The 16,139-nt window shown below is 44.0% G+C and overlaps 1 protein-coding gene across 1 annotated transcript in view; it reads right to left on the bottom strand.

Moving 5' to 3' along the window:
- The window catches only part of RFTN1 (raftlin, lipid raft linker 1), a 124,729-nt gene that overhangs the window by 95,001 nt on the left and 13,589 nt on the right, over window positions 1-16,139 (bottom strand). The window contains exon 2 of the mRNA XM_056858007.1: window positions 12,297-12,446. Coding sequence (XP_056713985.1) covers window positions 12,297-12,438 — 142 coding nt within the window. The 5' untranslated portion in view covers window positions 12,439-12,446. The remainder of the gene's footprint in view (window positions 1-12,296; window positions 12,447-16,139) is intronic.

The following is a 16,139-nucleotide window of genomic DNA, read 5'->3' as shown; positions in this document are numbered from 1 at the left end:
ATTGTATGAATTAATTCGCTACTATCCATTGTACCATTTATTAAAATGCAAAACAAAATTAACATCCACTTGCATCCTATATGTCAAAACTAGAAAGAGAGAGGAGAGAGAATGGCAGAGTAAGTAGGCTCTTGTTAAGTCGGCGTTGTGTGAAGTTTGGAACTGTGTCAGAGTAATTTTTTTTGTTTGGATTTTGCATTGTGTTGTTTATTTAGAAAACCTCAGCTCAGAAACAGCATCTGTCTTTCCCTGCAGTCTTGTCTCTTTTTTAGCCAGCTGGGTTGACTGCCTTGATGAAGCTTTTCAAATGATCAAATGGCTAAAATTAAAACATATTCTGCAAGATTATTTTCCATTGTTCCTCACCACATGTTCACTGAATAAAATACTTCGTAATTGTCTGACTTTCTGTTATCAAGCTGCAGTTCCTGTCAATGTTGTTGTCGCAAATTTAGTGAGCACCGAGGAAAGGAGTGGGTGGATAAGCAAGAATTTGGTCCCAGACAGCCTCTTATACACATTTGCTTATCACTCAAAAATTTAACCTTTTATACTTTTTAAAAGCTCCCATCATAACTGTTATTCAAGCTTTTGCTTTCAGCATTACATAATATTTTTTAAAAAGTCAAACACACAGTCAACTAAAATACAATCAGAACAGGATAACAACTGATCCCATTAGGATAGCTTAGTTATTTGTGAATTGCTTAAAATCCCAGAGCATTTTTTACTTTTTGATAATTTGCCTATTATATAAGAAAAACACCCAGAAGCTTTTTGGAAAGAGAGGAATGATTCATTTTTTCAGTTGTCCTATATATTTTACATTAAACATATAATTACAGATCCTTACCCATATGCTGCATGCCAATGGGGTTTTATTATTTGTTACAAAGGAAAATTCACAAACCACATGAGTGGTCAGTCATATTTTTGTGTTATTTGATTAAAACCAAAGGAAATGTGTGCAGCTACAGAAGACTTTGTCAAGCTATACTTTATTAAGCATTAATAACCATCCCAAAATCATTACACAACTCCCCCAATCCCTACGCTATGGTATGCTGACTTGCAGACTTCTCTGAGTATGATATTAACAAAACAAAAACAAAAAAATAAAAAATAAATACAACAAGCTTTGAACATCAGAAGCACTTTACCAAGCCTTCATCACTTCCTGGTACTGTTTAGCATATCTTCTAATATCAAAATAGCATGACTCATGCAAGTGATGCTGTCATAATGATGAAGTTATTTAGTCACTGAGTCACTTTGTCTGTATCACCAAGAACTTACAAGATGTATTAGGGCAAAATCTGGGGCGCCCTATCCTAAAGGAAACCCCAAATTTCCGTCTCCAATGGCTATGTCCAAGGTTTTTAAAAAAATGTTGCTATCAGAGGAGGATCAACTTGTATATCAGCCCATTCCTGAGGGGAAGGGCTGAGCCAGTGGCTGGAGGGAACGCAGCCGCGCCGCCTCCAAAGAAGGATCCCCCCAAAGCTGGCACTTTGACCTTACCTGCGAGCTCTGGGGAACTGCTCCATAAGGTTCCATGGGGATATGCCACCTAAAAAGGTGGTGTAACTCCAGGTAAGGGCAAAACAGAGTTGCACTTACCTGTAACTTCTGTTCGTCGAGTTGTCTTCTGTGCAGGCACACATTGGGACTGCGCATGCGCAGGCCAGCCACCGGAACGATCTCTCATAGCTTCTATATTATGGATAGGGGGCGCCGCTCTCTCCATGCATGCGTCAGCTTTCCCGCCCAAGCGACGCGGCGTTGGAGGGAGCCGCCCCCTTTCCCTCAGTTCTTTAGTCTGCCAGCCGCTATCAAACTGTAAAAAGAAACATACAACACCATAAAGAGCTCATAGCGGGGCAGGAGGGAGGGATGTGTGCCTGCACAGAAGACAACTCGACGAACAGAAGTTACAAGTAAGTGCAACTCTGTTTTCATCTTCGGTCTTCTGTGCAGTCCCACATTGGGAGATTAAATAGCTACTCACCCTGGACATGGGTACAGAGCTCTTAGTCAAACAACGAATGTAAGACTGCTCTCCCAACTTCTGTGTCCTGTCTAGATGCTGCATCCACTGCATAGTGATGTATGAAGGTATCCGGAGAGGACCAAGTTGCCGCTCTGCAGATGTCCAGCAACGGAACTCCCCGATGCAGCGCAGCAGAAGTGGAATGAGCCCTTGTAGAATGAGCTCGCAAAGAATCCGGGCAACTGACACCAGCTTGTGCATAGCAAAACCTGATGGTATGAACAATCCATCTAGAAATAGACTGATAGGATAAGGCGAGACCCAACCTGGGTCCAGCAAAACAAATAAACAGAGAAGTACATTTTCTTATATGAGCCGTTCTTTGTAAATAATAAAGTAATGCTCTCTCTTCAAGTCTAATGAGTGAAGTGCTCTTTCCGCTTCAGTTTGGGGATTGGGAAAGAAAACAGGCAAGGAAACTGCTTGTGACAGATAAAACCTGGATACAACTTTAGGCAAAAACTTAAGACTAGGCTTCAAAACTACTTTATTGGGAAAAAACTGCAAAAAGGGGGGCACAGAACATAATGCAGCCAACTCCCCCACTCTTCTGGCTGATGTCACAGCTACCAGCAAACACACCTTATATGACAGGTGAGCTAAGGAGGCTCTATGCAAAGGCTCAAAAGGCGGTAACATTAACTGGGATAAAACCAGCAATAAAGACCACTGTGAAATGGGTTTATGAACAGTAGGATATAACCTAGCCAAACCCTTCATGAACATTTTAGAAGTATGGTGGGGAAAAACAGAAACCCCATCCACCCAAACATGGAACGCCGATAGTGCAGCTAAGTGCACCTTAACAGAGGACACACTAAGACCTCCTTCATGTAATGATAAAAGGTATTCCAACAAGCAGGGTAAAGGGCAATATTGAGGCACAAAACGCCTATGTAACGACCATCTAGAAAAATGATCCCATTTAGAAGAATAATAAGCCCTGGTTGATTGCTTCCTACTGTTAAGCATAACTGTAAGGACCTTATCAGAAAAATCTAACCCTGAGGATTCAGTAACCATGCCGCAAGACGCAATTTGCACGGGTCCTGATGGAACACATTGTCTACACTCAACAGGTCCGGAGCTACAGGAAAACGGATCACCCTGTTGCCTGCCATCCCTAAAAGGAGGGAAAACCACACTTGTCTTGGCCAACATGGGGCAATTAAAATGCAGTGAGTTTGGGACAGGAGGATCTTGTCTAGAACCCGTGTCATTAATGGGAGTGGCGGGAAGGCATAGTGGAGGCCCTCGCCCCACGGGACTAGGAACGCATCCCCTATCGAATTTGGGTCGTGACCTGCCCTGGAGCAAAAAGAGGGGGCCTTGGCATTGGTTGACGTAGCGAATAAGTCCAGCACAGGAAAACCCCAAGTCTGAAACACCGGTAGGAGATACTCCTATTTGATTGACCATTCGTGTCTCGGTAGAAACTCCCTGCTTAATGAGTCAGCTAGAGTGTTCTTCACCCCGGATATGTGAATGGCGTGTAGGGACACCTTGTTGCTGATCGCCCATTTCCAAATTCTGGTTGATTCCTGACAGAGAGATACTGAAACGGTCCCTCCCTGCTTGTTTAAGTAGTGCATTGCAGTTGTATTGTCTGTTTGTATCAGAACGCTTCTGCTGCGTAACACATCTGTAAATGAAATGAGAGCATAACGAATTGCTCGTAGCTCCAACAAATTTATGTGAAATGAACATTCAGACATAGACCATAAACCTTGTGTGGCAATGTGCTCCCCAACTCATATTAGAGGCATCAGTAGTAACCACCACCGAATGGGAAAACATACCAAATGGTACTCCCAGAGACAGGTTAGAGTCAGATCTCCACCAAGAAAGCGACCTCAAAACTGACCTAGGTATAGATAATTTCTTAGAGTGGTGCTCAGTGATAGGATTGTACGCCCTAACGAACCAATTCTGTAAAGGTCGCATATTGAGGCGAGCAAACTGGACCACTGCTGTAGTGGAGGACATCTGACCCAACAAAACTTGAATGAATCTAGCTGAGCGGAAGCGCATAGCTTGGGCCGCCCCTGCCAATTGTTTAATGTGAGACTTGCGGTCAGCAGGCAAAAAGGCTTTACCTGATGTGGCATCCAATAACATCCCCACGAATTGAACTGAAGATGAGGGAGTTAACACTGACTTTTGGAAATTAATCAAAAAACCTAACTTCTGTAACAACTCCATTGTCAGGTCCCTTTGTCTCACCAACTCCTCTGGGAGAGAGCTGTTAACAACCAGTCATCGAGATATGGGAACACAGTGCAGCCTTGGGTCCGTAAGTAAGCCACTACTACAGCTAAACACTTAGTAAAGACCCTAGGGGCTGTAGCTAACCCGAAAGGGAGAACCCGGTACTGATAAAGGATGCCCCCCGCTTCAAAGCGAAGGAACCTCCGATGTTCCTGAGAAATTGATAAATGAAAATAAGCATCCTTAAGATCAAGCACCACGTACCACCAACCAGGCTTTAATAAACTCAACACATTTTGCAGTGTAACCATACAGAACTTTTGAACATACAGAAATTTGTTCAATTGACGAAGATCCAAGATGGGCCTAAGCCCACCATCTTTTTTAGGGATAGCAAACAATCCTGAATAGAAACCAGGAACCAACAAACTCGGAGAAAGTGTCTCCACTGCACCTTTGGCAACTAGTTCAGATAAGGAACCCATCAAACTAGGCAATGGGGGGGGGGAAACACTGAACGGTGGAGGACCGGTAGGAGGGGTATGTAGGAACTCTAACCTATAACCATTCCTGATAATGGAAATGACCCATGAATCAGTAGTGATCTCTTGCCAAGCTTGTACAAAAGGAACTAAGCGATCACCAAACATAACATTCCCTCCTACACCCATGTCCCCCAGTCAGAAGGCCGGTTTAACCCCCTGCTTCTGCGGAGATTGAGAGCGATGTTGTGCGGATCGGCTCTTATATGGCCTCCTTCTATTAGAGGGCTGAAAGGCTTGATAGGGGCGCTGTTGCTGGTGCCCATAAGATGTAGAGGGACCTTGCTTCTGGAATCGAGGTTGTTGGTAACGATCCTTGTAAGGAAAACGATTCTTATAGTAAGGCACTGAAGGGGGGCTGTAACACCCATGTACCTAGCTGTTTGCTTTTGCTTTCTTAGCAGCTGCAAGGTTTCGTCAGTAGAAGAGGCGAAAAGCATCTGCCCATCAAAAGATAAGTCCTCAATCCTTTGTTTGGTATCCAGGGTTAAATTAGTAGATCTTAGCCAAGAAAAGCGATGTAAAGAAATAGCGGCAGCCATTCCTCTGGCTGAGCAGTCAGCAGCATGGCGTCCAGCATTCATTTGGTGCTTAGCTAATTTTGATCCTTCCGACATGACCACTTTGGCAAGTGACTTCTCCTCATCAGGCAACAAGTCCAGAAAGTCACCCATCCTTTTCCACAAAAAGAGTTGATACACAGCCATAACTGCTTGATAGTTCGCAATTCGGAAACCTAAGGAGTCCGCCGAATAAGCTTTCCTACTCAGAGCATCAATTCTACGACTGTCTTTCTCTACAGGCTGTTTAGATTGGACTTCAGACGCAATCAGCGATGATGGAGCCGGGTGTGAAAAAAGAAATTCAAAGTCTGTAGGCTGAACTCTGTACAGATTCTCCACCTTCCTCGCAGTACAGGGGATAGATGCAGGTTTCTCCCACAACTTCTTTGCCATGTCCATAAAATCAGATAGGATAGGGAAGGCAATAGTTGCTGGTGAATCAGAGTACAGAGCTGATAATATCTTCTCCTTAGGTTTTGGAACAGTTGGCTGGATGGAGATGTCCAAAGATTTAGCCAATCTTGACATCTGTTCTGCAGAGGATCTATAGTCATCTGATGGAGAAGAAGACACAGACGTGCCCACAGTATCATCTGGGGAAAGGTCTGAGGTAGCCTCCGATCCCTGCTCAGAATAGTATGTTTGCGAGCCATGTTCAGATTCAGTGTCTGTCTCATGGGTGGAAAACTGAGGATCCTTAAGAGGTCGAGCAGGAGGCTGGTTCCCCTGCTGCGGGGTAAGCGTTGGCCACATAGGCGGTTGCTGAGGAGCAGGGTACCACGGGTAACACGGATACGCTGGCCACTGTGACTGCGGAGGTTGAGGTGGCCACAGTGGACCCCACCCTTGCTGTGGCATAGGGTACTGCTGGCTCAGAACTGAAGGACCAGGCATGCTTGGATTCGACTGAGTCAGAACCGAGGTTTCAGGGGCTGTGGGTGGTTCCATATAATCCCCCAAAGACAGGTCAGGAAGATCAAGCTCCGATTCCGATTCGAATCCGATGATCGGAGACGGAGTGCGTGGAGGTGGTGGGGTAGACAACCTCTCCGTGCTTATCGGATCCGAGGGCTTCGGATCCGAGGGCTTCAGATCCGAGTGCTTATTTTTCGGCTTTTTCTCGCCCTGAGCCTCGAGGTGCTTAGTTTTCTCCTTCACTTTCTTGTGCACCAGCTCCGAGGCAGCCCTCTTCTAAGTCCCGGGGACGACTGGCGTCTCTTCTTCGGGCCCGATGTCGGTACCGATCTTCCGGAACCGACCGACTCGGAACGGGGGGCATGTTCCCGTGCGACCGATTTTGACGAGGTCGGCAGATCGGAACAAGATAAGGCCTTCTGGTACAGCGCTGACTGGAGATGCGCAGCCCTATTCGAGCGGGCAGTAGGCGTAAACTGCAAGCATATCTCACAAGAGCCCACTTTATGGGCCTCCCCCAAACAAATGAAGCAGAGGGCATGGTCGTCGGTCTTCGACATCTTGCTGCCACATTGCGTGCACTTTTTGAAAAGCGCTGTGCGCACAACCTGCGCTATAATCGTCCTTATTATTATTTTATCTTTTTTTTCTTTTTTTTTACTCACGATAGAGCGCATGTAGAGAAGCTGAGAAGAACCTTTTCCGAAGGCGGCAGAAAAAGAACTGAGGGAAAGGGGGCGGCTCCCTCCAACGCTGCGTCGCTTGGGCGGGAAAGCTGACGCATGCATGGAGAGAGCGGCGCCCCCTATCCATAATATAGAAGCTATGAGAGATCGTTCCGGTGGCTGGCCTGCGCATGCGCAGTCCCAATGTGAGACTGCACAGAAGGCCGAAGACGAAAGGGGGTGTTCCTGGCCTGAAGGGGGGTTAGAAAGCTGCCTAAAGGTGGCTCCGCCCTGGAACGCCCCCTGGGATGATGGCGCATAGAGGTGCACTGTTAGGATGCCAGTGGGAGGCTGAGCCAACGTCCCAGGGCTGTGCTGCCTTGGCAGCGCAGGGAGGCTGGCGTGAGCACCCCAACACGGTGTCCATGCCACTCTTGGTGGCGCTAGTGGCACGGGCACTGGCGCAAGCAGCCCGGATGCTGGCGTGGGCCTTTGCACTCCTCTTGTGGATTTTTATCCTCCCAGATCAGGAATGGGTTGCAAGTTTGCTAGACAATACTTGCTGAAACAGTTACATTTTCTACAAGATCACCCCATAAAACTGTGAATGCCTCTTATAAAAATTACTTTAAAAGGGCAAAACTGACATTCCTTCATTTTTAATCTCCATTTAATTCAGTCTGGGAAATACTGTGGAATGCGAAGGGCAGTGCATGCTTTAAATTTACTTGTTTGATAAAACAAAACAATTAAGTACTTAGCTTTGCATTGCCAGCGTTACTTACTAAAAATAGAAATCTTTGGAAGCCAAAAAAATGAAATATGCAAGACTGAAGGAAACTACAAGTTAATAAAGTAGAACTAAAACAAAATAAAATGGAAACACAGTTTTGGGTTCCCTCTGGCCACTGGCTGGAGATGGGGGTGGGTGTTGCCAGATCCAGGCTGGAAAACTCCCAGAGATTTGGGGGATGGAGCCTGGGGAGGACAGGCAGCTTAGTGGGGTACGATGCCATAGAGTCCACCTAGGGTTACCAGGTCTGGGTTAGGAAATACCTGGATATTTTGGGGAGAGGCCTCAGAGAGGTTTAATGCCATGTTCCACCCTCCAGAGCAGCCATTTTCTCCAGGGGAACTGATCTCTGTAGTCTGGAGATGATCTGTACTTCTGGGGGATCCCCAGATCCCACCTGGAGGCTGGCATCCCTCGTTTCAGCCCAAGATAATAACTATAGGAAGGCTGCAATCGTATACACACTTACCTGGGAGTCAATCCCACTGAATTAAATATAAAGTACACAAACACTGCAAAATCTTTTATTTTAAAAATCTATTCAAAATGACATATCTAAATTGTAGATGACTTAATAGGATGGGGAGATTTTCCTACAAAATGGCATTTTCTACAAAGCATTCAGGTGCATATAAATAAGTCTCCATTTCTCAGTGTAGTCCTTAACATTTTGTTCCTAATTATGCAGACTCTCTTCTTCTCAAACTGTCTTCTGGGATAAGCACTTATGTGGAAAGGTAAACCTGTTTTGAAGGTGATCAGAAGAAGAAAATAAGATACAAATCTTTCTCCATGAGCAGGCTTAATGATCTCGTTGGAGCTACTTGGAATGCAGTATACAGTACACTCAGTATAAACTGTCATGCACCCTCAGCAACTGTACTCTCCAAATAAAGGTTCCAATGTGGTAGACAGACATCCTAGCAAAAATGTTTATCAACTAGGTCTCTCAGAATGTTGGTTTTTTTTTTTTGCATGAATGACTAGAGACCTCTTTATAAAATCATCATATACAGCTTGCTCTCCATCCAAAGAGAAAGGAAAGTATTGAGTGTACATGTATTCAGAAGTGTAATTGTTTCTATTTGCATAGGTAGTATTAACTAGAATTCGGATACTATTACAGTTAAATAGGCCAGGAGTCAGCACAAGAACCCACTAAACCACTGTCTATTGATGCACAGTCCCATTACAATTTTCCCTGGTGGGTCTGTAACCGACAGCCATTAAAGGGTCAAGTTCTGTTGTTTTTTTCCTTCATTAAAATAATTTATTTGCATTTGGCGGCTTACATTAAATTTTAGTTAAAAGACAAGATTTCCCATCTCCTCTCAGTAGGGAAGCTGTCACCACTCAGTGTAAAAGATTTTAGCCATCTGCCTATCAAGCAACAGTTGCGTGAATGTTCAACTAAATTCCCACCATTACAAGTTAGCCTATTAAAATGCATGTGCTGGGCACCGAGTCCGTGTTCTGACTGACAATTCAACTAAATGTATGCCAAAACAATTTATGCTAAAAAAAATTAAAATAGGTTATTTGGACATCCCTTCAACAAGGTGGAAACTTGCGCATTTGGGCAGGCAGAATGCTGGGACTGAAATCCAGGTCATTGATGAACAGGTTGAAAAGCACTGGTCTCTCACTTTTACAACTGTAAAGGTCATTTTTCCTTTTCTGTCCTTATATCCTGATGATTCCTGATGTGGAACTCTTACAGTGCAATCCTAAGTAGAGTCACATCCTTCTAAACCCATTGAAGTCAGTGGTGCGGGCTACTAGGGGTATTCATGGCTACTAGTTAAAATGGATACTAGTCATGATGCATACCTATTCTCTCCAGGATCAGAGGAGCATGCCTATTATCTTAGGTGCTGTGGAACATAGGCAGGATGGTGCTGCTGCAGTTGTCTTGTTTGGGGGCTTCCTAGAGGCACCTGGTTGGCCACTATGTGAACAGACTGCTGGACTTGATGGGTCTTGGTCTTATCCAGCAGGGCTTTCCTTATGTTCTTATCCTGTGGACCCAATTTCACTCAATTTCCCCTCCTCATGGCTGCTCTCAACCAATTTGGCTTTTTGCCCATATATGCCCTACAGCTCCACACATTTTGCCAGAGGTCAATCGAAAGGGGAACATGGAAAAATCTGTGTGTGTTGCATTGGTGAACAGTTAGCTACAAATCTAGGTTTCCAAATCCAAATTTATGTTTTACAATTACAACACCAGACTACAGAGATCAGTTCCACTGGAGAAAATGGCAGCTCTGGAGGCTGACATTATATGCCTCTGAGGTTCCTCTCCTCCCCAAACACCAGCCACCCCAGGTGCCCCCCCCCAAATCTCCAGGAATATTCCAACCGGGAGTTGGCAACCCTACCGGAGGATAGGGTTCCCAGGTTCCTGCTCAGGGTTGGGCATCCCTCACCCCCAGGTCCTGCTTCCCACTGCTGTTCCTGCAGCTTGCAGGAGAAAAATATTTTTTAAAAAGCTGTTGCAGATGGTGTGACATCACTTTGGGGGAAAACCCATAAGTGATGTCAGTCTGCTCTACGAATTGTCAGAAATTCTATAGTTTCACAATAAAGTTTCTGGTAATTCTGTTGCCTGACAGCACCCCACTGGACTCCCGTCGGTTGCAAGACCACACTTAGCAACCCCTACTGAAGGAAGTCTACTTGGAGAATGATTTAATCCACACTACTAAATTTTGCCTTTTTGCTTATGCCATATTTTGCTTTCTGCACAATTTAAATACAAAGCATACTCTCACTGACATTTTAAAGACACAGAATCTTCAACAACAGCATCATGGAGTTATGGGTTTCTTTAGGCAAATTAATGTCAGATAGGTCATAAATCTCAGTATTGCTAATGTAAAACAAAATTCCACATGACTATACTTTCAAAACCAAAGAACATGACCACCTCATTTGCTAACAAGAAAAAGAAACAATAAATGGGGCCAGGAAATGGTGCGGCACATTTAAATTACTCAGAACAGCACTAGTCAAAATTAACAATGTAGTTGGAAATAACAGCATATGGTAAAACAATGGGCTATAAAGCAAAATGATCACGTATGACAATGTCTAATATTTTACTATGCTTTTCTTGATAGCCCACATTATGATCTCACAACCATAACACAAAAATTCAACAGATAATGTTGGTCAAGTGAACTGAATGCTTCCTACTCATTTAATATGAATGCCCCCAACCTACCAATAATAGACAAGGCTGTTTATAATAAAAGCAGGTATCCAAACAGAGCCAAAATAACATCATGCTTAGCATAATGCCTACCCACATAAAATGCCCTTGCACTGCCTCAGAAAAATGTCTTCTACAGCAGACCTTGAGAAGAACTGGGCTCTCTATATAGTAAACACTAACACACACATTGTGCATGCTTATCAAAGGCAGGGAGGTCTTTTTCCAAAGGCGACTTCTAGTTAGGATGATATTTGGGAAAGGACACACACTAGCAGGAAGAGAGAAATATGGGGTTCATGACTTGGTATTACTTATCGCACCCTACTTTCCTCAAAAGTAGGGTGGGCCATAGTAAATATTGAGCTGTGAATCCCAAACAATTATTAGCACATATATTACCCTGGAGAGCTAGTATGGTTACTGTTTCCTAGGACTAGGACCTGGGAAACCCAGGTTCAAATCCCTACTCTTGCCAAGGAAGCTTGCTAGGTAATCTTGGCGAGTCACACACATTCTTGGCCCTGAACCTGGCTAATATTTGGACAGGAAACCTCCAAGGAACACAAAGGTCACGGTGCGGAGGCAGGCAATGTCAAACTACCTCTCTTGCCTTTAAAATCCTTTGACTTGAAGGTCAAAAAAATTAACCTGATTATCTAATCAAAGAACTACAGTTGCTACTCTCTTAAGCCTGGGTCAAAAATCTTAATCTCCTCTCTGTGTGACGCATATATTATTTATTTTATTTATACCCACCTTTCTTCCAATGGAAACTCAAAGCAGCTCACGTCCTTTCATCCAATTTATGTTCAAAAGAACAGTGTGAGGTAGGTTAGGGTGAGAGCGTGTCACTGGCCCAAAGCAACCCAGCAAATTTCAGTGACAGGGTAAGGACTCAAACCTGTGTCTCCCAGATCCTAGTTCAGCATTCTAACCACTGCACAACACTGGCTCTCAGCTGATGTGTGATATTTCACACCATTTTATAACCATGTTTTCAGTTTTGTTTCAGATTTCTCAAATTCTAATCCTATTACATTGTTTATTGGATGTCCCCTTCTGTTGATTGCATTAGTTTCCACTGTGTAATCTGTCCTGAGTCTCAATGAGAAAGGTGGACTATAAATAATAATAAAAATAAAATACTTCAATAAATGGAGGTGGAAAATACTGAATTGATTTGAAATAAGCATCACAGGGCAGAACAAAGCAGCTTTAGTCAGATGCGTTACTTGTTAAAATCTTAAATGCTGTGGTTGCTTATTACTATTTCTTATCAATATGAAATACAACAAATATGCTGGACAGCTTTTAAAAAATCCTAAAACAGAAAATAGCCTTACCATTACTTAAAGTAAATTCCAGGAAATGATATTCATAGAAAGTATCTATTTTGGTTTCCACTTGGGGCCTCTTCAGAGTTGAATAGATGTTACCAGGACGTTTTTCATCTTGTTTTTCCAACTTGTTGAGTCCGCAACCCATTGCAGAACCTGATGGAAAAAAGGGGTGGTGGTGGAGAAAATACTGATAAGTTAGACTGAAGTGTCTTGCTTGGTTCAAACCACAATTTCTTCACTAAAAGTTATTAAATTTCTCATAAGTCTTTTCCAACAGCATGATTAAATGGTTCAGACATTGAGTAAGCTATATTTTTGTCCCACATGTCAAACATACTTTCAGGTAAGATTGATTTGTAATTAATTGTAATAGTTACAGTCCTCAGATTTCAACTGTAATGCCCAACAATATAGACTTCAAGAGTGTATTTCATTGTTCTACAGCTATCATACCATTGTGCCAAACAGTGTTCAGTAGTACTTTTAAAAAGAAAGCAGGGGGAGGGAACAAGACTAGAACATATCCATAGCCTTCTGTACACATAACATGGAAATGTATAGACCATAGTTCTAAAAGCCAAGGTTCTCACATGCCTCTCTGATTCTATACGTGAAATATTTTTAAAACAATTATTTAGTGATCTATTAGCACAAAGATGGTTAAAATTAGCCTGGGTTGCCCTTGTAACCATGGCTTGAAGTTTATAGAGGGTATTTCTGTTTAACTTGATCCACATTCATGCCAATCCTGGCATAACACCAAACCACTTTTAAAATAAATTATGGAACCGAGGAATCTGCATGCAAGAGAGGCAGGAACAGGACATTCAAGAACCCACAACTTTGCCCCAAAGAGTGAACTGCTCTGTTTTATCTGCATTAGACATATCTAGGAGGAAAAGGTTAGGGTCATCAGGGTAAGAAACAAGAAAACAGCCATATTTAGACCACAATAAAGCTAGTGACAAAATCAGTGCACACTAGGGCTGTGAAGATCAGTAAACCCGAATTGAAAATAAACCCCAAATTAGCCATTTCTGCAATATTCAGGTTTATTTTCTGCCGAATACCAAAATCCGGAAATCTGTCCGAAGCTGAATAGGCGATTCCCAAAAATCTGAATAGATATTTGGCTTTTCGGGTTTTGGCTATTTGCCTTTGCTCAGATGTATGGAAGAAGCCAATCTTCTTCCATTTTTCTATCTTTGACTGGTTTTGTAGGACTCCATAGTTGTGGCCCTTTTGAGGTAGTGGTTGTGTAATCGGACTTAACCTGGTCAGACCAAACTATCCATCACCCTTCAGTGGAGTAATTTGGATAGCAGAAGGGTCATTTAAAAAGATGGGGCTCACCCAGTCCCAGAGGGATATACTTTTCAACTAAAAGCACCAGCTTCAGAAGCTGCTGATCTGGCTTCTGAAGAAGACTCCTCACCCATGCGGATGAACAATCTCCTTCAGAAGAGCCGCCTTGGTCGTGACTTCAGCTGGCTCTGATATAACCCCCCCCCCATGAAAACCTGCTCTCAAACTGAAGTTCGCCCCAAGTAGCGGCTTCGTTTCCCCGCACCGTGACCATCTCTTGAAATCAGAATTTTGATGACTATAATAAAGTTCACAGGATGTCATTTGCCATCAAAAGAAATGTTTTCTGTGCCTTATTTTTCTTGCATTTAAGCTGTTTTCCTCAGTGTGGAAGCTAATTTGCATGAACATCATGCTATGTGCCCTAGATACGAATGGAGCACCAGTCCTTGGCAACGCTGACCTTCTGAACCTTAAAACCGATTAACAGCTCGGCTCTAGGCTCTCACAAATGTCTGAAGGATGGGGGCAACCCCTTTGCAGGACCATTAAATTGGATCCCCTGTCTCAAACTTCACCAAACTTCGGTGTCTGTCTAAGGAGAGTCCCTTGCAGCTACAATGCAAATCTGGTGACTCTACCTCAAAAAATACCCCCTGGAGCCTTGAAAATAAATTCCATCGACTATAACAGACCCGAATCTTTTGGGGAAACCAAGAAATAAAGCCGAACACCCATTTACTGGTATGAGTATTTGGCTCATTCCAGGTTTACCGGAAAAAAATCAGGCCCAATAAACCCAAACTCAAAAAAATTTTGCACACCCCTAGTGAACACTCAACATGTGCTAAATATTTTCATCATAAATAATCTGTACAAATATTGCACAGTATACACTCTTCAGGACCGCCTCTCCTGGTATACTCCCCGAAGGACATTAAGATCGTCTGACAAAAATTTACTGGCGGTCCCTGGCCCTAAGAACGTAAGGCTGTCCTTGACAAGAACCAGGGCTTTTTCAGCCCTGGCTCAGGCCTGGTAGAATGCTCTGCCTGGTAACATCAGGGCCCTGTGGGATCTGAAAGTTTTCCGCAGGGCCTGCAAGACAGAGTTTTCCCACCAGGCCTACAACTGAGGACATCCGCCTATATTTGCTCATATAATTTACACCATCTACTGGCCTCCCCCCCCTTTTCCCCTTAGTGGGAACAACAAAAACAAAGGGTTACCACCTTTATGGTCCCCTACAGCTTTTAGATTTGTGCGCCATAATTTTAGGGGTTTTTTTAGAATTTTATTGATGGATTTTAATGTATATTTATATTGTATATTGTTGTATTTTTAAAATGATGTTACCCGTCCTCAGTCACTTACAGAACACAGAATGTTTTGTTACAGATGTATCTAGATCAGTGGTTCCCAACCTTTTTTTGACCAGGGACCACTTTTTGGTTCAGTGCAGGGACCCCAAGGTTCAAAATAAAACTTCCGAGTGCCAATGTGGCAATTTAACCTGAATACTGAGGTTTTAGTTTAGAAAAAACAACTCATATGTTAACATCTTTTGTCTTAAAAGAAAAACACAATAGCAGAGCTTTCAATTATACAAACAACTTTTTATTGAAAGGCAAATCCAAGGCAAAACCTCCCATTCACAAATGGCCAATAACCCCCCATGCACAGTTTTGAGAATCTGGATGGGGAAAACGTGCATCTGAGTGGCAAATCCAAGGCAAAACCTCCCCACAAACGGCTGGGAGATAGGAGGGGGAGAAGACACGGCCCTATAAAGAGGGAATGGGGTGGAGGCCGAGGATCGCCACGGGAAGGCAAATCCAAGACCTCCTCCTTCTCGCTGCTGCCGCCTGGGCTCCTTCCTACCTTCCCTCCCTGGGGAGCCTGCCATCTGCCTGTCCTCAGCGCCTCGGCCTCCTCCGCCAGCCAGAACCAGCGGGAAAATCCTGCCCGCTGATTGGCTGCTGCCGCCGCCCGCCTTGGTGCCGCCGGCCCTCGAGCGCCGCGTGCAAAACCCGGCCGCGCTGTGAGGAGAGGGAAAGGGGGGAGGAGGAGGAGGAGGAGGGCACTTTACCTCACACACGGCCCCTGAGCCGCGGCCGCAGCTCAACTGAGAGAGAGGGAGAGAGCTGCGTGCCGGAGCTCTGGTGGTATAACTTTGTTTCGCGGACCCCTGGTTTAGTTCTCGCGGACCCCCAGGGGTCCACGGACCATCGGTTGGGAACCACTGATCTAGATCATTAGAAACATACAGAAACAGCTCCTGAACATCACTGGGGCACTTGTGTATTCTACAAGTTCTCTGCAATACACTAAAACAGATATACAAGGATGTTATAGCAGCACAGGTCACTTATGCATGGTCGGTTCAGCCTTCTTCATTCTGTTTCAGCCAGGATCAAAGTAACCTGGGTTGGGTCAAACTGTATGCATTGGCTGGAATGATCAGGGATAAAACCCTGTGCTAATGGAGGCATGAATAGAAAAGCAGTCTCCCAAGTTCAAATCAAGTCCCATCCCTTTAAT

Source organism: Euleptes europaea, chromosome 11, assembly GCF_029931775.1.
Source record: "Euleptes europaea isolate rEulEur1 chromosome 11, rEulEur1.hap1, whole genome shotgun sequence".
NCBI classification, from domain to species: Eukaryota; Metazoa; Chordata; class Lepidosauria; order Squamata; family Sphaerodactylidae; genus Euleptes; species Euleptes europaea.
The sequence above is the reverse complement of the archived record's forward strand: the minus strand, read 5'-3'. Positions and strand labels throughout refer to the sequence as shown.